General features: G+C 38.7%; 2 protein-coding genes across 3 annotated transcripts in view; one reads left to right on the plus strand and one right to left on the minus strand.

Moving 5' to 3' along the window:
* glrbb (glycine receptor, beta b) overlaps positions 1–11,012 on the minus strand; it is a 35,944-nt gene extending 24,932 nt beyond the window's left edge. The window contains exons 1-3 of the mRNA XM_008421063.2: positions 10,626–11,012; positions 6,352–6,490; positions 3,417–3,523 (exon numbers count right to left, since the gene is read on the minus strand). Of these exons, the coding sequence (XP_008419285.1) occupies positions 3,417–3,523; positions 6,352–6,473 (229 nt within the window). The 5' untranslated portion in view covers positions 6,474–6,490; positions 10,626–11,012. The remainder of the gene's footprint in view (positions 1–3,416; positions 3,524–6,351; positions 6,491–10,625) is intronic.
* Positions 11,013–19,226: 8,214 nt separating this feature from the next.
* The window catches only part of pdgfc (platelet derived growth factor c), a 45,749-nt gene continuing 41,953 nt past the window's right edge, over positions 19,227–23,022 (plus strand). Inside the window, exons 1-2 of one of the 2 annotated variants that reach the window (XM_008421062.2) lie at positions 19,227–19,723; positions 19,867–20,067. In XM_008421062.2, the coding sequence (XP_008419284.1) occupies positions 19,896–20,067 (172 nt within the window). In that variant the 5' untranslated portion in view covers positions 19,227–19,723; positions 19,867–19,895. Of the gene's footprint in view, positions 20,068–23,022 lie in introns of both variants that reach the window. The other variant, XM_008421061.2, reaches the window with a different exon arrangement.

Here is a 23,022-nt window from a genome sequence, read left to right on the forward strand (position 1 = left end):
TGTTGCCAGGCCTCAGCTCCCCTCCTTTTTGCACATTTGCGTTTGTCTTTGTTTTGGCACTTCAACACTTCCATATGCACTCATACAACACATCCAAGCATTTGCATCACACCACTTATACTGATATCCACAATCCATTGTTTTTGTTAATAAATATTAATTTTTCTACACTTTAACCCCTGCATGGTCTCCCGTTTTGTTATGACCTTGAGCCAGTCGTAACAGTCCTCTTAAGATTGTGGTTATCCATGTATTGAGCACCTTTTCCTGTCTTACTTTTTGCTTCCACACAATTTTCCATTAATATCCTTGAATAAAGTGCTCTGTGAGCTTCTCCAGTTAACAACCTTAGCTTCTTTTCTGAAGGTATCAGTTATGTTCTGTTGGACAACTGTGAGGTCAGATGTGTCCCCCGAATGTTTTATTGGTTCTATGAACTATTACAGCTCTCTAAGGCACTAAGCTTAAGTGAATTGGCAGAAATAAATGTTTCAAATATAACTCTCAGATTTTAATTTGAATTCCTGAGTCAAACAAAAAAAACTGATAAAGAATACTCTAATTTATTGACATGCACTTTCTTTAATGCTGTTATAATGCTGAGAAATAAATCCCTTTTTTTGATTATACACCTAAAAGTATTGCTTCATATTTTTAGGTAGTTTCCTGTCTGATAAGGTGGAAGACAAAACAATAAAAAACAAATAAAAATCTATTTGCATGAGCCACCCATCCGTTTGTGACACTAAACCTGCGAATGTTTGGGCTGGCATCTCGCTCTGCTTTACCGTTTTGCATAAACTAATAAAACTTCTCATAAACGCTGACTCCTCACCCAGCTTTGAATAAATTTATTTTGAGGTGTTCACTGGATGCGTCACAGAACAAACTTTTCCCTAAACTGAATGCACATAAAGCGGAGGCGGCGCAGGGCTCATATCTACCTTGCATTTATTAAACAAATTGAGCTAATTAATATTCCATAAAACACATTTTGTGTTTCCTCACATATTCTCCATAGGGTATGTAAAAGCAGCTCGCCATTTTAAAGCCGCTGACAAAGCAATGCCCAATGCGCAGCTTAGATATTAATGTGGGAGATTAAGACATGGCTGTTAATGGACAGGGAGCTTTCAGCTCTGAAATCAAGAGCAGATGTCTGGCTGCTGGACTAGTTAGAGGCGTTCAGGGAGGGAGACCGTCTGCTCCCTCATATCCAAAACAGCCTCAGATTCAGCTCTGCCAAATGCCAGAGAATGGAAACTATTTGCAATCCACCTGAAGAACGACAAAACCATCAGTCAGATAGACGAAACAGTCAATAGTCACTCCTGTCTTGTTCTTATAGCCGTGTCTGGGAGGGTGAAGCAGGGTAAAGCGTCTCTGTGATATGAACAGTAGAATATAAACACGGGAGACAGCTGCTTCCTGTTGAGAAGGAACTGAAACTAAAACTGGCACACATTAGGATTAAAGGGTTCACTTTAGCTCCAATTCCCACACAGATCATCTATTTAGAAACAGAATACTTATGTTTTCTAATTGTAACTTTGAGGTCTCCAACTCTCAATATAAATGTAAACTAATCAAGCACAGCATTATGACCAGTGACAGGTTAAGTGAAAAAAAATGTGTTTAACACCTATTGGCAGAGGTGGTTGGTAACTAGTTGCATTACTACTCCCATCTAGGAGTAGTTTCACTGTGCTTCTTATTCTTGAGACAAAAAAATAAAGTTATGAGGAAATCTGGTATTTCAAAGAATAAAACATTAAAAAAAACTAAAATTATTGCCAAAGGCAGGAAAGTTAGAAGTAGAATAAATTGGCAGGCATAAGGATCTGAGTGAATTTGGAAATGGCCAAATCCTGATGATCGGGTGAGATCTGAAACTGCAGCTCTGGTGAGGTGCCTGATCTGTGTTCATCAGTTTCTATCAAAAGTGATTCAAGACTGAAACACTGGGGAGCTAGAAACAGCATCAGACACAAACGAGGCTTGATATCTGGAGCGAAGGACGACAAATCTGATTCTGACCCAGATGAGCTACTGAAGCTCAAACTGCTGAGCATTTAAAGGATTATTATAGTAAAATGGGATATTTTACTATAATAGTAAAATAATAGTAAATAGTATAATAGTAAAATGGGATATTCCCCGGGGCCTCCGGAGAGGCCCCAGGGAAGACTCAGGACACGCTGGAGGGACTATGTCTCTCTGCTGGCCTGGGAACGCCTTGGGGTTCCCCCGGAGGAGCTGGAAGTAGTGGCTGGGGAGAGGGAAGTCTGGGCCTCCCTTCTGAAGCTSCWGCCCCCGCGRCCCGACCCCGGATAAGCGGAAGAAAATGGATGGATGGATGGACGGATGGATATTATGTAAAACCAGAAAGAGTAGGAGATTTTTAAAGACAGAGGCCCAGTTTCAAGATGTCAATTTACAAAGTCAAATTTCTTTTGAGTCATGTTTCATATATACACCTGTTACACTGAGAGGAGCGGTGTGGAAGGAAAACTCAGCAAAGTTGGCTGTAGCATAAACAAAGGTGGTTTATTAGGCCTCCTTCAGCACAGCATAGTTCACAGACAAGACAAAATGGCATCTTTTCCATCAGTTTCCTAGCTTTCCGTCTCTCTGCTTCAGTCTCTCTACTTTCAGTTTCTCAAGGCTCAGCCAGCAGTCTCTTTATATACTGTTGTCCCCGCCTTCTCAATTAACTGCCCAGCCAATCAAACTCCAGCAAACATGGCTCCTTCTATATAAGAGCTGGGTTTGAGGCGGGCCTCCTCCTTAGTAGGTTCCAAGATGGCCGCTAAGAGGACACACCCAAAAGGTAACAAACATTTCACAGACAAAAGGATCACATACACACATTCTAGAACTTAAACGTTACAGAAAATCTTATTGCCTCTTAGCAACGCCATTTTTATAACAACTGAAAGAAACTACTTAATTGTGCTATAAAATGGCACTATGTACCTGGAAATACAAAAACCCACCCATTCAATGTTGTTTTTTGACAGAAGGATCTCAGAATACCCAGTACCTCTCAGCAGGCCAGTTTGGTTGTTCACCACCAAAAGCACCAACAGAAGAAAGTGACTTGGTATAATGCATCACAAATTAAGCAACAGTTATCAAGCAATGTTTTAAGGATCACAAACACAAGTTGAGGTTCTGAATTTGCTCTTAAACTCCCCAGAACGCAATCCAATTGAGCATTTCTGGTATGTGTTGGACATTGTACCTTTGCAAAACAGAAACATAACTTTCTCTGTTCCTTTACATTTTTAAGATACTTCCAACAGAACTATATACAAACAAACTGAATGTGCATATTTGTAATTAGCATACCAGGAACTCAGTTAAATTGCAAATGAAATCCAAAGCAGGCTGGTTATAGATGTGACAGGACTTGCCTTTGAAGTTGGGTCTTATTCTGGGATCGTAGCTGATCAGTAACCTGTTCAAGATGTTACTGGTTGAGTTTGCAGGGACTCGAGCCAGATCCTCAGACGACAGCTGTCTGCAAACAAAGAAGGCGGAGAGGGAAGTTTAGCAGGTCAAATTCCTGGCAGATGAACAACACAAATGGACAGCGCGCCCACTTCTAGCCGCTTTGTGTACTTTTTGATTAAACTACATGCCGAGAGAGGAACCACTTTGGGATTAAATTGGCTTTTAAAATTTGGACCACCCAACAAATGTTAGAGTGAAGCAATGTTTAAAAATGGGATCTGCTGTTATTCTGAGTTGTTCCCAGACCCTGACATAGCCTTGGATTGATGGATGGTGTTTTGTGATCATCTGGGACAAATCGGAGTAATCAGGGCTTTTACAATAAATACTCAATAAAATGGTAATCTTGCCACCAAATCAGTCCTCCCACTGCTTTGATACATGTAACATTCCTAACATCAATTTTCACTTATTTTAAAGATCATAATGCCATACTTTTTTTTTCTATTTCTATCCTAACCAACTTGAGAATTTTCTTTTCAACCACCTTAAACCAAAAGTAGTAAAAACAAAGAGTCTCCTAAATGTGAGCACTCTAGCAAGGCAGGGGATTTCATTGACATCCAGCCAAATATATTCTGTTTCTACATCTTAAATATTACAGAACTAAGTGACAAAAACAAAGACTGAGCAGGATCTGGCAGGGGAGACAGGAGAAAAGCCTCTTCATGGGTGGCAAAGAATTTACCCCTCTCCAAAGCACTTTACATATCAAGAAGTAAACTTTATGCTCTGAGGATGATTCAAAGTCTTTCACAGGAATGATCTACAGTGTGTATGTTATGCTGTTTCCTTGATCAAAGTGAAACACACAATTCCCACCCACAAAACCTCCCTTTCTCCCCTTTCTGCTTTAACCAGCTCTTCTGACAGCCTCAAGCACCAGAGCTTAGCTAGAACCAAGTGGTTTTCTTGATCCACAGTGGCATCCACAGCATTAAACACAAAATATGTCACGCAGCTTGCACATGCCAGCGCATGAACCACATCAAACAGTTTACTCCTCATTTCAGGAAGCCTCAGCGTGGATCCAATTGTTACCTTTTAAGGGAACGGACAGAGCAGTTTCTCTGTGAAAAGAAAAATGGATATGCCAAAGGAGTAAGAGATTCTGTTCAGACACTATTCATCATGTCTGTAATTTATCAATAAGATCTAAATCAGATTTCTTTGAGTTTAGATTTTGAATGCACATTTCTTAGATTTCAAGAAAGCCTGTTTCTTTCTTTGGAATGCAGATGAATAATGAATAAAGCTTCAAAATAGTCTGATATGCTGATAAAATGAAACCAGTAGAATTTATCAAACCCATCCATCTATCCAAGTCTATGTCTGCTTGTCTGTACAGAGTCGGAGGGCGGGGGACACCGGTGACTTTCTCCAGCAGTTAAAGGGTTACAGGGTGGGTACACCCTGAACAGGTCGCCAGGGCAACACAGGCAAACAACCATGCCCGCACAACCTCACTCCTAAAGGCAATTCAGAGAGACCAATCAACCTAAAAGTCATGTTTTTGAACTGTGGGGGGAATCCAAAGCATTCAGAGAGAACCGATGCATTAATGGGCAGAACATGCAAACTGCATGCAGAAAAACCTCAGGCCAGGTTCAAACCTGGGGCCAATTTCAGTACAACTCCATCCATCCATTCATCCATTTTCTGAATACCCTTATCCCTTAGTGGGGTCGAGAGGGTTGCTGGTGCCTATCTCCAGCCAACGTTCCGGGCGAGAGGCGGGGTACACCCTGGACAGGTCGCCAATCTGTCACAGGGCAACACAGAGACACACAGGACACACAACCATGCACACACACACTCACACCTAGGGGCAATTTGGAGAGGCCAATTAACCTGACAGTCATGTTTTTGGACTGTGGGAGGAAACCGGAGTACCTGGAGAAAGCCCACGCATGCACAGGGAGAACATGCAAACTCCATGCAGAAAGACCGGGGCCGGGAATCGAACCCAGAACCTTCTTGCTGCAAGGCAACAGCTCTACCAACTGCACCACTGTGCAGCCTCAGTACAACTCAATCAATAAAAACTAAAGCACGGTGTGTTTGGGATAGACTTGGGGTAAACTGAGTCATGGGAATTCTAACTGTTTGGACAAACCAATGATGTAAAGATGAGTTTTTATTTGCTTTAATTTGAACACTTAAACTGTTGCATTTTCTACATTTGATCCCCATTGTGATGATTGACAGATATTCTCAACGTTTAATAAATGAAGCATATCTAAAATCACGATTCTTTTATCTAATCTATATTAAAAATAAATTATAAACAACATATAATTGCTATATTGCCTCTTAAATTACTTTTTAACATTTTCAGTAGACTGTTTAATAACAACAGATAAAAGATTTAGAACTGTTACTTCTTCTCAATCAAGAATTTTATGAAAGATTATTTACTGTGTTCTGCTGAACTGCAGTATAATTATATTTAATTGGAATATACTGAATTAGAATGAGCTTTCTAGATAATATTGGTGTAAAAAAGGATTTACATTTTAAGTCAGAAGTTTATATGCACTCATCATCGGCATAAGTGGCATGATAATGAGCAATTTTCCCATGGTTGACCAATTTTACACTTTTTTCACATGACTATAAATAAAGGCTCACACACACACACACACACACACACACACACACACACACACACACACACACACACACACACACACACACACACACACGCACACACACATACACCCCCAATAATATTTGTGTTTCTAACCCAGTGATAAACACCCTTGTTTCCGTCACTGTGTATGGAGGATGTTACCCTGCACACTATAATAGATGTGGCGTTTATCTTGTACTTACGATGGACAGTAAACCTGCTTCCCTTTCTTTTTTCCCTTCTTAGTTCCTTTCTCCTTAGCAGATCCTCCCTCTAGACAAAGAGAGAGGACTAAGAGGAAGATGGCGAGCTTCTTCATCGCCATTCTGGTTTGAGTGTGGCCTGTGGAGGATAAAGCAATTTAAGTACAGAGAAGACACAGATTAAAAATTGTTCAGGCAGGAATATGACTTATTATATATATTATAATGTTATTTTCACGTTAGGTTAGGAGTTACTTGTCCTAACTGGATGTATTTTCCTTGTTTCCTTTGCTTTTATTTCTTTGAATGAATGAATTCATTGTTATTTCAAACATCGATGAAATTTAAATGATGCATAGATTTTATCTTTTCAGATCGCACACATTCATATCTGACTAGCATAAGTAAGAAAAACTGCAGCAAGAAGAAAATATATTGCATTAAACTTCTTTGAAATTTGCTTTGATTTATACTTGTTGTAGTGAGATAAAGCTCACTTTACGCTAAATAGATGGTGTGTAGGCAGGATCTTATGATGGGCAGAAATGCTCTCCTGCATGCACGGTGCATTTTTCCTTTACAGAAGCCATTAATCAGAGAACAACCATGGTACCTGTATGATTCATGCCCTGTATTAGAAAACTGTGCCCTTTTATTGCATAGCGACACTGGAGACAAACAGTAAAGCCAGCAGACTCGCCTCCAACCCCAAACACACACTCTGCCAGCCAGCCTGTATATTAACTGAGGCAGTTTAGTGTCTAGACAGAGACATACTCTTTCCTCCTCAATGCCTTGGCTATTTAGCTCCCTGTCTGCTCCTGGCCTGCACATGGATTATTAGTTTATGTTGGAGAAATGTTTTTCTTAAATCTATTGAGTTTCTTTGCTCTAAATGCAAACATTTCCTGTTGACCATATGAAGTAAACAACACTTTATCAGGCAGATAAAATACAACAATGAAACTTTCTAGCCAACTACATTATGTTTGACTTGATGAAAAGATTCACCTCCACATATCAACAAAAAAACAAATGTAAAGTCAGGTAAATGATGCTAAGTTTATAAAGGTTTATAACATTGATTAAATACAAACATCAAACATTTATTGTAAGATCTTAAAATCAACACAATCTTTAATAAGAACTAATCCAAAATTAGGGGGGATTAACGAAGTTCAATAGGACTTTAAACTCTTAATTATATTGGGTGTGTTAGTCACTGTAATGATTAATCTGGTATTGATTTTTGTGTTGTTCATATTTGTACACATTTTTTAAATCAGTTAGTGACGTATGAGCGTCACGAGCTGGGAATGGGGCACAGTACAGTAAAGTCCGTGTCTCCATGCAAAGACACGCATTCACACCCGACATGACTTACTTTTTGGTTTCACCACAAACTGACGCGGTTCGTGTTCCTGCCTCAGGTGTCATATCCATCCTGGCTAGTTTGTAATTTTCATTGTCAAACATTTTCCCGATTCAGAACGAAGCTCCGAGAGGGAGTCACGTGATGACATCATGATGACGTTTTAATTTAGCATTTTTTATTAAATTGAGTATGGTGTTTTTAGTCATGTTTTTTTTTCAGTGTTATGATTATTTTATTTGTTTAGTATACTTTGATTATCGTTTACTTGAATTATAGGTTTTTTTTGTCTTCTTGTGGGCGGAGCCTGTGACCTTTCACATGTGACGTCACTCTCTCCAGAACTCCACCCACTTGTCAAAACAACATGCGCTCTTGTAAAGCCTGTCAAAATACGGACAACTGTTAGCCCATTAGTATCGCTTTCACTTGATTTCACCTTTTAAAAAATTGTCACAGGATGCTGTGCGGTCAGCTGCATAAACAGACAAGGCTGAAAACCAATCTTATTATTTTATTGTGTAACTTTTAATGAAGAAATATGGTAGCGGTGGATTGAGGGCTGCCAATCAGAGGGACTGGCAGCCTTCGGTGTAATTGTGGATTTGCTGCTAACACTTTTCATAAAGTAAGAAGGTTGAGGTTTATAAACTTTATAAGTAAGCGTGATTAGAAAGATATAAAATATTGCATTACGGAAAAGGTACGTGTCTAACCATTTGTAATCATGTAGAAAATGCCCCGCCATTATGTTGCTAACTCGTTAGCATCTAGTCTTTGTACGTTTTTGAGACTTTTCCGGTGTAAGCGGAAATGCCATTTATGACATAATGATAAACATGAAGTGGTGTGAATTATGGAAAAGTCGGCAATTTGATCAACACATCAGGAGGGAGAAAATATGGGTCGGTTTTTAAGCTAACTATTTCAAACGTTTGTAAATACCGCTGTCTGTGAGTCCCGACAAGTGTGTTATGCTCAATGACAAATTAGTTTGACTTGAACTACTAGAAGCTATTAATTAAACTGGCAAAAACAACTTGGTAAAACACACAGTTTTAGTGGATTGCTATTTTCCATTCTTTTGTTGTCATAGGCCTGTTCCAGTTTTTAATAAATATGAGGAGACGAAGAAAGTGGAAGCTCTCCAGCCAATCACAGGGAAAACTCGTTAGAATAACCGTTAGACTGTGTCTAACGGTTATCGTTTCTACCTACTTATCCATATAAATTCAGCACTCGTTCAGTAGCCAGCGGGTTAGTGACATGCTGGCCAAGTCACTAATCCGTCAGAGTAACACAATTGTAGTGACCATTTGTCTCTAAACTTAAATTCAAAAATCAAAAAACTCAAAACTCGAAGGTGATCTAAAGAAAAGGTGAATCAAACTGAAATAGTCACCTGATGCACCGTGGATTCTGGTTTACGCAGCAAAAAAGGATCAAAAGTCAAAATATAGTTCTTTGGTTTTATTCTTTTTAGATCAGGCAAAAGGTTACAGGCTTCTGCTCCTATTCCTGCACCTGCTCTCTGACTGACAATAAAAACCGATATGACTTATTGTCTGATTCTGTAGGCTGGTAAAAAACCTTATGACCACCCACGTGCATAATATGCTACCTAAGACCCACCTATTTATACCGTGAAATACCCACATCCCAACCTGAAATTAATTAACTAATTAAGTGAATTCCTAATCAAACAACTTATTCTAAACAGCAAATTAAACAAAACATTCTAATGATAAATCAACTAATAAACAATAAGAATAAAACAATTTAAATTCTAAGATTTAACCAAAAAAAAAGGGGGAAAATGGCTCCTACAACAATGATACACATAAGGACAATTTAGGATCTCCAGTTAACCTGACATTAATGTTTTGGCTGGTCTGATGAAGGCAGAGAACCAATGAGAAGGGATGAGAACATCATGACCACCCCAAACATGAAGACCCCAAGCTGGGACAGTGCTAAAAAGGGCAGCTCTGTATTTTTACGTTCAACATGGACATATGAATACATCCCAACAGAAACATGACTTGATTTAAAAGACTTTACTCAACCATGGCCATGCAGCAGACTTAGGCTTAACCAGCTCTGTTGTACTACTAGCAACTTTAAACATACAGAGGTTGTGTCACACAGTGACTCACATTGCTTGGCCAATGGCGCAACTGTCATGTCCAACTCATGTTCAGGTCCAGATATCCACAGTCTTAAAACATAAATGCAATTAACCCTTTTTCTGCCAAGGCTAAATGTTGATATAAGTCTGAGAGCTTTGGTCTCTTTTTCCAGTTGAACTTGACTTTTCAACATTTGGTTACAGATTATTGCACATAATAAGACATTTTCAACATTTTAAAATAAGAAAAATACAAAATTGCTTTTTAATTGTTAATTTTTGAATTGTTCATGAAATTTCGATTTGGTATCTGAAACATGAACCTGTAAATGTTCAAAATAATTTACCAGTGATTTATTTTTTTTGCGTCTAAAATCAAATAAATATCTTTCATAACACTTGAAATGACAAAATCCTCGTTTGGAACATTCCAATGCACAAAAGTCTTTGTGACCAAAGGCCTGTCTTCTGCTCATATCCACATGCAACAAAGGTTAAAAAACAAAAAACACGCAACCCGGAGCTCTCCCAACCTGTAGCTGCTCATCGCCTCCAGCCCTTTTCTAACAAGAGAAAAGTAGGAGGCTGACGCTCTGAGCATCAGGGGGGGGGGGACACGGACACGAGTGGGAACTAAACAGCAAACAGCGACCACCATGACGGGGGTCGCAGGAAGGAGAAGCCAATGCATGTGAAGGCGATGGTGTGATGTCACGTCATGCTATGAGCATATAAAAAACATGTTAATCACTGAACATGCACAGCTCCACGTACCGTTTCGGTTTTCCTGTTGTCAAAGATAAATCCAGAACAGCTGACTGTTAAAAAAATAAAACCCTATCAGAGCCTTGCAGACCAGTCGCTGTTTCTCTTTCCCATCCTGTTCTCCGCTCACCTCCGAGAAGCAAATTGTTGAGCGGATATTTTCAGGGAAGAAAAGTTACATCTCGGCAATTTGCCAATTATTGTGTTTTATTTCCCCCGTCCCTGCTTGTTGTTATTTTGGAATCAGAGTCTATATGGCTGCTGCCCTTTCGCCTCAGCTCGGGATGCCCAAGATGGAGGCTTGCGTGTACCTGTCATGCAACATGCGCAGTAGCGGCAGCGTGGAGCTGGAGCGCATCACTGCCATCAGCACCACGGACAGCCGCTTCCCCGCCTCCTGGTCGGCGGCGGCGGCTGCGTGACGCCTGCTGAGCGAGATGCTGTCACACACGTGATGCTTCACTATCTGTAGCAGCTTCTGTGAGAAATCCACGGACGTGATCAGACCCACGGAATGAACATGTCTCCGAGAACATGGATTCAACCCTATTCCAGTTAGCAGATCGGATCCCATAAGGCAGACAAACCATTCATGTCAAATTATTTATAGGATTAAAATGAGACAATAAATGAATTCAGTTACAGAAAATGTATGACCTAATATCGTCAAATAGATGAAAGTTTACAAAATTAAATCACGCTGTATTGCAATAGTATTCATACCCTTCGAACCCCACCACACACTTTACTGTATTTTATTGGGATTTTACGTGATAGACTATCACAGAGTAGTGAATAATTGTGAAATGGGGAAAATAAAATAAATGTCTCTCACATGTTTCCACAATTATATATATATATATATATATATTGAAAACATTTTATTTCAGCTGATACCCCGAAATAAAATCAAATTGTGAATTTGGTGGCGGTGAATCTGTCTGCAAGGCAAACATTAGTTGCCCGTTTTAGCAACCTGGCCTTTATGGAAGAGGGATTAAATTAAGTACTTTCTTCCTTATCGTAAAGTACTCTGGTAAAAAGAAACTAAAACAGGTTTATTTTTCTACATGTAAAACGCTGTCTGATGCGATACAGAAGTCCTCTGTTTGAGTCCTTAGTCCGTCCATTAAGTTAGAGGAGAGTAGGATGTTATTTTGGTAGAGGGATATAATTGCTCTCCAAGTAACTACACTGTAAAGAATAGATGCATTGACGACTTTCTCTCCTTTATTTTTTTAAGGTAGAGTTTTTGGCAAGAGATCAAATAATCTAAAAATAAAAAGCATTCACCTAACATTTTCATACTATTGATTTTTACATTGTCAGTAAAAAGGTTGCGTATAAAGTCATTTCATGGATCATATACTGCACAGCACTTTTATGCGATATAAAATGAATATTTGTTCAAACTGAAGAGCATTCTGTGCTGAGCAGAGTTTTATATCTGTGGAAACATCAAAAGAAATCTCAGCTCACTGAAACTGAAAAAAATAGAAAAACATCTTTAGATCATTGTCATCATATTCCTCCACATGTGTGGGGGTGCTGGTATTTATTATTTATCAGTGTGAACTTGAAAAAAGTATATACAAGATATATTTTGGAGGGTATTATTATTTATTTTTATATGACTGAAGTTAAGCAACTGAACTGAATGTAGAAATAAACTTTAGTTTTATTATCATTTTTATGGTGAAATAGAGGAACAGAAGAATTCTGGTGCTTGATTCTTTAACTAAATATATTTTACAATTATACTACATCACATTAAGAACATATCAAAGAAATAATTGAATCCAAGTTTTAAAGTTGGTAGATTGAAGAAGAGCTGAGGACCCAAATGCAGAACAAGCAGGAAGCTGGGGGCAACATAGTGCGGACAGGGTTTGCTACTTATAACATCAATCTTTCAAAAGTTTGTTTTGTGGATGATCTGCCCACAGTGTGACTCTAAAATATTTTCACAAACATGAATTTATTTTCCAACGCCATGCCACTGAATTTAAATCACATGCACCATTTATAAACGTTATTTGACCCACAACCAAGAAAAAGTTTTATATTAAAGTGTTGGATGAAGTGAAGAAATCTGAGTCAGTCTTCATAAAACTTATTTGATGGAGATTAATTATCATTTTCTGAAAGATTTTCATCTGTTTCAAATCCTTTTAAACCCTTTAAACCCTAACACAAAATATTCTCTGGATATTATTTACTGCCATAACTTTTCTACCCAGAAATTGTGTTTTATTACCCAGAAGGTTTTGTATTATTTTTCAATTATGAAAAGAAACATACAAGTCTGACCTTTTGTCTCATCAGTGAAAATTAAACATTTTGGGAAACAAAACAGAAATATTTTAACCCACAATTTTAATTCACAGTGATTCTGGTCCCACATCTTCTGGCTTTATTTACATAGACAAGTTAATCAAATCCACATGCATACAGATAAATAATCTATGACCCAAGCCATGGTTCTGTTACACTAAAGATACAATTAGTTGAACTCAAAGACTCTTTTGTGTTGGTTAAAAAAGAAAAATCTGGCTCTTAAAGCTGGGTGTGCTGCACAACAGGGTGAAGATCCAGGAATGTGTCAGGCTGGATTCATGCAGTCTGATGCGATCTAATAATATTTGGCATGTAAATCCCCCCTGTGCTACTACTTCACTTCTGGAGACACACTGGTGTCATCAGACGCATGTCTAATTGGCTATGAACTTCTTGGTACTGTGTCTGTTTTTATTTTAGAAGTGAGGTGTGGATCTTTGACTAAGCCCAGAGAGGCTTAGTGGACAAAACTTTAACATTTATCACAGGAGTTGGAAGATAAAGAAGCTCATCTTACAGGAGAAATTACATCAAAAAGCAGAGAGTCTGATGGAGTCTGAAAAACAATTTTAAATTGGTTATTGTTTATAATTTGCTTACAGCTTGTCTTGATGTGAAAATGAATGTGTTTCATAATAATAGTGTATAAGAAACCTTGTTGTACAGTTATTGGTACCCTGGATTAATACTTTGCACAACGGTCTAATCACATCCTCAGAGCTGAGTTTAGGCTGTTTGTTGTTTCTCTCATCCTTCTCTCCAGGGTGTGACCGCAGGTGCAAGCGCCGCAGCTGCAGCTCATTAAGGTTCATCAGCAGGTGCTTAAAGAGGAGTTGGCTCCCTAAACCAGCTGCCAGATTGTTTTGCTCACCAGAGTTGTAATTGGGCCTCTAATATTTTGGTTCCAGAATCCCTGCAGCCCTGACTTGAGCCTTTCTTGTCTCCACTGACAGAAACTGTATTCCACTGTTTATGTATGAGTTCAGGACTCTAACAAGCTGCTTGCTAAGTCCTGGCATCTGTGTGAAGATCTCCTACCTTAATCTCTCCCCATTTTCGCCATCCCCCACACAGCTGCTCCCATGGTTCCTCACCTGTTCCACAGCTCCACTCACCTGCCTTATCATTACTCGTCAGAGGAAACAAACCATCACAGGTCCATCAATAATCAAACACCTGCCAACCTCAGGTCTATGGGTAGACTCGCCTCCTTCTGGAACTTCTGCCATTCCTCATAATTGAGCCTTGCTCATTATTATTATTATTATTATTATTATTATAATGTCCAAACCTCCAATTGATCACTTACTGCTTCTCCCATAGGCCTTTTCCTCCAAGAAAACTCTAATCCTTGAGCTGGTTTGGTTCAGGTACCTTCAAACTTCAGTGCCTTGCTAAGAGCCAACGCCTGTTTCCACCACTTTGGGGAACCAAGAATATGTCAACAGTGGGTGTTGCGCAATGCAGTAGGAGAAGGTATTAACAAGATGGCGGATCTGTGCTTGTTGTTTTTACGCATCTTTCTCTTGATTAGCAATCCACAAGCCTTTCAACTCACTCTTACTGCCCATGATAAAGAGACTGATGTCATAAAACAGAGGCAAGACGCGACACTCATTTAAAAATGCATTTGGGGACCAGAACAGGCTCCAGATCACATTGTTGGGGAGGGCTTACTAGTGTCCTGCTGGAACTCTGTCCCAAGAACCCATCTGTCATCATCACTGCATATTGATAAATCATTTTGCATTAACCTCTTTTGCTGTCTATAATTCCTCCCTGTACCCGAGTCTGGCCCAAAAGGATGACACCTTTTGCTAACTGGACAGCATTTAATCTTCTCCAGCAGCATCTTGCATTTCTGAAGCATACAGAGAGCTGGATCTGTGATCATTGCTCTTTGCACAATATTTCTATGTTGCAGCGTTCTGGGGTCTCTTCTATGATTTTCTGAAAATCTGTCAAATTTTCCTCAACTCTTCTAGAAATTTAAAAAATTGATGCAATTCTTCCAACAAGGTCCAGACGGTCTTTGGAGGAAAATCAGGCTCACATTAGTTAACTGTGGGGATTAAGTGCCTTTACATTTACTAATCCTTTGATTCAAACCCACTCAGTTTGTTGTGAAGGTTGAAATTCTGATCAACTTAAAGCAGGAAAGAGAAGATTGTTCTGAACCATCGGCACTGGCAGTGAGACCTTTGCTTACCAAGCTGACATCGGTACCCTGGTGATGATGATGATGATGATGATGATGATGATGATGATGGGGTCATCTAATGTTTTTACCCTTGAATTTCTGCCTCAAATGAAAAAATCTAAAGGTGCCATTTGAACCCTCCAGTTACAGTTTGAGGTAGAAATTTTGAAATTGAATATATTTCTGAGTGCATTAAAAATGGGTTATAGTTGTCCATTTTCCCTGAAGGTTTCATGTAAGTAACCCCAAACTCGTAGCATATATGCTCAAATAATGCTTAGCTAATTATGATCTTGTTAAAAAAAAACACACAAATATAAGCACATCTTCCAATATAACTTCCAGTCTGTTTTGTACAGGCATCCTGATTATAAGATTTCTCATTTGCAGAGTGCAGGTCGTCAGAATAATTAAATTTGGCAGAGCGGTGCATCTGACCTTTCAAACATTAAATAAGCAGATTGTTTTAATGGACGCTGGGTCTTCCCCATCAGCTTATGTTTCATAAGTACAACGCTAACTAAAATGACATTAGGGGCACCGAGCCAGAAATCTGAGTCTGGAGGTTACTTTGTGGGGACAAGTTTTTACTTTGTAGAAAAATTGAGAATAGAAAATAAGAATGACAGTCCTAAAATCTCACAGCTGTAAATAGTGACTTCATGTTTACATCAACATTCAGCCAAGAACGATTTGGTACCATTTGATTTATTTTCTCACTTCAATTTGAATTCTTTTTAACTGTCCTGTGAATATTAGGACATCAATATACATGGATAAGGCTTTAGGTGAACTGTATTACTGACAGAGGTGAAATGCATAATAAGCTGGATAAAAAAAATTAAAAGACAAAAATGAATAGTTTAACTTCTCAAAATGTAATTACTCTAAAAGTGGAATTAAATAAAGGCTTGAAGTGTATGAAATTAGTCTTATTTTAAAACAATGTTTCCAGATGTCAGGATCTTGGGTTGTTGGTAAGTATAAGTCTGTGATTTCATTTCATGTTTTGGCCTCCTGGAAATCCATGAATCAGAACATCAAGCAAAGAACAGCAAAAGATGTGGGTCAGAAGAGACTGTTCACTTTGCCAGAACCACTGAGTGACTTTGAGCTCTTTGGATGTCTGGAGGCAAAACTTGTAAATCAGTGCAGAAATTTCACACAGAAATTAGATGAAAATAACAAAAAACATCTGATCCAAATGAAAATATTTATCGAAACCAACTCTGGCGAGTTATTCTAAAGAAGACAGGGGAAAACTAATTTGTAAGTAAGCAATATATTCATAATTTGAAAGAGATTTGATCCAATCAGTGGTAAAGTGAATGGATGTTTTGTACATCAATTGGATTAGCAAATCCCTTCAATCCCATCTCAGACAAGCTCAGATGTTCTGCCAATGTTATGACTCAAATCCATCTGAACCTGTAGAAATATGTAGAACCATCTAATTGCTCATTGTGCTGTTTAAATGACATTAGTGACTTAAATTTCTGAAACTTAGTGATGGAAAAATAAAAGATCTAACATCAGCTAATGTTCTTACAGTACTGATCTTTGACCTTTTGACACCTTCAGAAAATCATTTGGTGTAATCCTTCATAATCTTTAGAAAAAACAACACAAGCAGTCATCACAGTTCTTCTTTCAAGTTTAGGTCTTTCGTGAAGGTCGAGACCTCTTTTGTTCCCAGAGTTTGAGTGATATAAGCTTTCATCTTCAGACTTGATTATTGCAGCAGTACAGATTATTTTCGTAGGAGCCAGTCCTCGCTCTCTCATCTGCAGCTGGTTAAAACTGTTGCCTAACGACTTCTGACAGCCACACGTAAATGTGATCGTATCGCTCCTGTTTTACTTTCCCTGCACTAGCTTCCTGTCTATTTTAGAATTGATTCAAAGTTCTTGTCATACAGGCATGAAATGGACTGGCACTTCAAATCAGAAACCCTCTGTCACATATTTAAATCCCACTTAAAGGCTTGTTTCTATTCTTTAGCTTTCAAACTTGAGTGAGTTTTTTGTCTGAATTTGTGCTTGTATTTCTTTAATAGTGTTGTTTTACAGTTTTATTAGTACCTGTTCATGCTGGATTGTTTTATCTGTTAGTAGAGCATATTGGGCAGCTCTAGTTTTCAAATGCAAGCAGATTAATTTGAGTTGATTTTTATTTGACTGTAAGAGCCTCTACATGTAAACACTAAAAAAAATAACTAACTGGTTATTAATCCAATTGACTTAAAGTCTTAATTTGCCTCTTTAATAAAAATGAGACAAAACAATTCAAAAAGTCGAAAATAACTGGCATAATCTGAATTTGTACCTGAAGAAGTTCATATACTGCTAGGGCCAGTGCTTGTTTGTAGCCCCAAGGGGCACCACCAGGGGGCTCTGGTTTCAAAGCCAAGTGCAGCTTGGGGCAATTGATACCAAAGTGGGCATGTTTTCTAAGGTTCATTCATAAGCAAGAGCTCATCAGAGATTCACTGTTGTAATAAAGAAGCTACATGACCAACTAGTAACACTCAGAAACTGTTATCAGCCCCTCTTTGTTGACTTTTATGATGTAAGGATGGAAATTAAACTTTTATCTGAACAAAATCTAGAGATGTTAGTAATCTCAAAAGTCTTGCCCCTCTGAGCATAACAGTTTTGAAATAAACACTAACTGCTTTAGCAATTATTTTACTCTTCTTGGAACTAAACTTTCATTTTCTGCAGTATTTGATCTAGTCCTTAGTAAGAAATTATTGGAAGAGGGAAAGTGTTTGTTTGACCAATTAATATCCAAAGTAATCAAGCAAACCTAGCAATATTCATATGAGAGGTGATGACTGATTTCTCTATTACACACACATGGTGACCCCTCCCACCAGTCGACATGTCTCTGCCCATAAGCTGTGACCCAAATGGTTTACCTTGTTCCTAATTTCCTCTGTTTATTTTATTTCTTGGTATCAAAGCCTGTGCATTTTGCAAGACCACCCTGGAAGTGGTGATCAAATGTGGAAAAAGAGACAAAATACTCAACTTTTGCAGACAGAACCTTGTGGGGTGAAAGACTGTGTACGTGTGTGTGTGTGCGTGTGTGTGTGCGTGTGTGTGTGTGTGTGTGTGTGTGTAAAAGAGAGGGATTCCACAAAGTGAAGTGCTGACATCTGCTGCAGGCCCTTGCAGAGCTGGAATGTGATACTCTCCTTTACACAAAAGGGCCTTGGCCCTTGCAGAAAACACATGAAGACCTCCATTTGCCCCCCTTCACAGGGGCAATACAATTATGAAATGACTGCATCAATGTGCCATGCTTTTTTCTTCAAGCAGTTCACTTAGATTGAAAGCACAAAAAACTCTCCCTCAAACCTTGGTGCCACAGAGAAGGCTGCTCTTTGCTCTCTTTGAGGTGGTAGTGCTGTGTAGTTCTGAGCTATGCGAGACTGGGGGTAAATTGCTGCAGCATTGCATCATGCGTCTAACTCAATAGGTTCAATATGTCTCCAGAACTCCTTTGATTGTTGTGTCTGTGCCGCAGCAGATTTAACCTACAGCGTGGGGATACTGGTGGGTTTAGCCAACGGTGGGGAGGGAGGAACCACATGAAACACAGTTGATGAGGTACTGCACCGTGCTGGAGAGAAAAGGAAATTGGGAACAGGAGGGAGTATTGTTCCAAGTAGCGACTCTGCTTTGATATAACAAATTGGGAAGCCCTTTAACATTTCCTTCCTCAGAAACATGAACGATAAAATAATTTAGTGTCCAATTGGACATTTTTTTCACTTCGATTCACTGTACTGAGAAGTTAAAGTAGCTTGTTAAAATTCTATTTAAAAATTTGCTTTTATGGATAATTCAGTTTCCTCAGTGAGGTGAGGAAGAACAAAGTATTATCCTATGATATGAAGATAAATATCTTCAGAATTGAAAAAGAGAGAGAAAAAAAAACATCAACTTGGCTCGCAGAACGAAGACTGGATCAAGCCAAGTTGGTGTTTTTTTTTCTCTCTCTCTCTCTTTCAATCCTGAAGCTTGAAAACAGGGGAAGTAAGCCATTGGATGACAGAATGGGACGGCAAAGGACATCACAGACCCAGACAGCAACGTAATGGTTAACATCCAGGGGAGTTCCCTTGGCTGGAAAGTTGTGCTTTATGCGCAGCACCTGTTGTGCCGTCAGTTGCCAGTCTCCAAAAACCCAACCCCGTCCGCGCAGCGATATTTTATCTCAGTCTACAAGTTATGACTCTTGGCTGCGCCAGACAACAGATCTCGTCTCGGAGTTGCGGATAGTTTTCTCTGCTCGGACCGTATCAGGTTGCTGGACTCCGTCGCAGTCTCTCTCTGTGTGAGAGCTTTGGGTCTAATGCGTAAAGATCTGACGGGATTTATATGACGAAGTGTGGAACGCACCATGAGCGCGCAATTGAGCCGAAATGCATCTGTGTATTTTTGATCGCCCTGTGCCATAGATGATACGCGTGCATAAAGGCGATTTTCAAACCATGTTGCTGGGATTTTAATTGCTTAAACTTTCTTCAGCACAAATATTCGACTTTCCTCAGAGCCAACAGGTGCGCACCAGCACTGCGCAGCAGAAACAAGTTTGAACGCCCCGGAGAAGATTCTCATTCATCAGTTATATGTTTTCTCGTGTTATGAGGAAGAACTTATGATTAAGATTATGTGGATTTTACTCATTGCTTGTACTCTCCAGATGTGTCCAAAACTACACTTGTGTCCCGCATGTTTGTGGTGATCCAGACCAGAGTCCAGCTTTGTGATCGCCAACTACCACTCATCCAAATGATCCTTTTATTAATATTCCTTCTTGCATCGCTTCTCCAACAATATGGCACCGAAGCCGAATCCAGTGATGTCAGCAAATTACAACTTTCAAGTATAAAGGAGCCAAACGGTAAGTTTGTTTTCCTTAAAGTTATTAAAGTGCACATTGCCTTGTAACTTTCTCACACGGACATAGCAAAAGATTCCTTCTTACTTGGCTTTCAGTCACTCCAAAAATGCATGTGAAATTGTGTGAAAGGTTGCATTTCAGTTAGTTCAAACATTACTCAGGATGAGAAGTTGCAAATTACCTTTTACCTTTAAAGTTTACCCTTGTATGTATACATAAGAGGGGAAACCCTCCTAAAATTCCACGTCCCTGGGGAAAAGTTTTACTTGTGAGGATAAAAAAGGCTCCATTCATCCAACAGAAATTGCTCCAGGCCATGTAATTTACTTACCTACTGAACTGACTGGGATCAAGAGCATTAATTCAGAAATGATGTTTTCTTATGTTTTATGTTCATCCAAGTTAAGGGCAAGTTTGTCTCTAGCTGGAAGCGTGTATTTTTGTCATCATGGGGTTTCTGACAACCAAGTTCTTTGTTGCTCGGGGAGTTGGGAGTGTGCAGCACTGGCTGCAGACAATAGTATCTTTCAGACCTTAATCAAAAGTTTTTAAGCTCTCATCAGGCCATTGTATGACTGACAGTTATGACCTTTGGTTAAAGGTATAATCTTAAAACCTTCTACGCTGTAGTGTGGATGTCTAAGCTGAAAGCAGCATGAAGCAATCAATCATGCCATGTTGCCGGAACAAAAAAATAATTAAGTAATTTTAAGAAATCATAGCATCTGTGGTTGTAGAGTTAATAAAGTAAACAATAACCAGTAATGTGTAAAATTCTCCTGTTTTACTGAGATGTCCAATCATTAACAGACCCCATCATCAGGGCAGGAATTAGATGTTCAGTGGGGTGAGAAGTGTGGGAATGAGGCATCACACTCTCCTTATCCATATATGACATAATAACTTAATCATTGTTGGTAAGTTAAGTCTTTTCTTCTTTTGACTACAGAGTGATTCTAATCCATGAGCAAGTCGTGTTTCAAAACCTTTGAACCAAATATTTTCCTGTGGCTAAATACTAAAGGGTTAAAAACAATCTTACTTTCACTAAAAATCAAATGAGTGAAATCATATGTGTAGGATGAAGAAGAAGATGCATTTGTTGTAAGTTCCAGTAGATGTGTCAAAATCCATTTGTCAGCCAGGAGGAGGACACGCAACAGTGACTTCACTACAGTAACAGTCAGGACTGGGAAATCAGAGCCGCTCAGTGGGACTTCCAGGTTTAATCAGGACAGCTGAGGAGGGAAGCACAACAAGGATGAGAGAGGAGAAGATGGCCAGGCAGCCTGCGACCTTTCACCGGTGTCTGAATGCTCACTGTGCTGCCCCACTTGATTTCTGACGCTTTGAGACACAATGTGATATTGATCGGATTGTGGGGAGAGAGCCAAACCTGTCTGGCATGTTTAGTAGTAGTTGCTTTGAGAGTTACAGTCCCCAGTCGTATTAAACTTGGCAAGTGGCTGCTGATGACTCCATAAGATATCAGATGGGAACTTCTCCAGCTGAGAGCGAGTGCTGTGTAGATAACCATCAGTCACAGTAAATGATTTTGACAAAACTAAAGAAAGAAAAGGGGTCTAACACTGCAGTCTAAATATTGCACATTGTCCTCATGAATTAACTTTTATCTTCCTCCTGCCCTGGGAATGTAATATTGTACTTGACATTTCCGTGTGTTACCTGCATGCCTAATATTTACAAGATGAAAAAAGTAGAGATATGTCATTTAGAAGAGCATTTTGCAAACTGAAATGGGGTTAAAAGTCGTCTAGCCAGATCAACACATCATTTCTTTTCCTGGACTTTATGCTTTTGTGAATAAAAGATTCTGTCCCCTTAAAAAAAATTACCAAAATGTCCAAACCAATATTTTAAAAAGTTTTTGAAAAGTGAGCTAAGCAAATTGAGGTTAAATAAAAACTTTGAAAACTGAAGTTTTTAATGGCCCCAGAGAAGAAAAAACTCCAAGCTAGATGATTAAATATAGAACAGTAGCTGAAAAAAGCTGCTAAATTATTCATGACAGAGCAAAACATACTTTTTTTGATTAATTAAGAAGTTGAACATAAACATACTTCAAATGTTATTTATATTTTCAAATTAGCAGATGTTACATCTGAACAATTTTGAAAAACAGTCTAACATATATTTGGATAGTAAATTAAATGTGAAATAATAAGAATATTGCTGTAAATGCACATTAAAAGAATAAAAGTTAGTTGTTTCATGTAATTAAGGGTTAAAAAGGACAAATGGGTTAGAAGTGATCTGGATGTTTTTTCAGTCATTAGATAATTGAGACTTGACTTTGAATCGGAGGAAAAGACTTGAGACTTGATTGGGACTTAGAAAAAATGATCTGGGAACATCTCTGCCCTGGACACAGAAATATGGCAGTAGCAGCATCATGCTGAGGGATAGCTCTTTCTCAGCAGGGACATGGAACGTGCTGTTTTTAGATTAATCTGAAAAAACATAATTGTACTCATTGGCTTTCAGACAACCAGCCACCAGTTTTATCAAACCACAGCAAATATACCTACTTTTATCACCAAAGAGAGGTTAGTAATACTAACATGTTGTTGTACGACTTTATTTAAAAGCTAATTATTCAAGGATTCCCTAAAGAACTGGAAAGGATTGTTCTGTTAAACCTAATTTTTACATTTCCCTACAGTTGTAAAAAATACAACTTTGGCCTTTCATTAAAGCCTCAGGAGATACATTATTTATTTTATACAGCCAGTTAATGGAGATCTACTTTAAGTGTTTCTATAAAATGTATTTTATATTAGACAAGGAAAATGATAGGCATTTATATTTTGATCATTAAAATGCTGTGCTGAGGTAAATCAATGCTTCCAATCTTTGCAAATAGAGTTTTTTATAAAGCTACACTTCACCCTGACTTCAGTTTATTACTTCCTGGCCTGTATGAGCTTGTGCTAT

This window comes from Poecilia reticulata, linkage group LG10 (genome assembly GCF_000633615.1).
Source record: "Poecilia reticulata strain Guanapo linkage group LG10, Guppy_female_1.0+MT, whole genome shotgun sequence".
Classification (NCBI taxonomy): domain Eukaryota; kingdom Metazoa; phylum Chordata; class Actinopteri; order Cyprinodontiformes; family Poeciliidae; genus Poecilia; species Poecilia reticulata.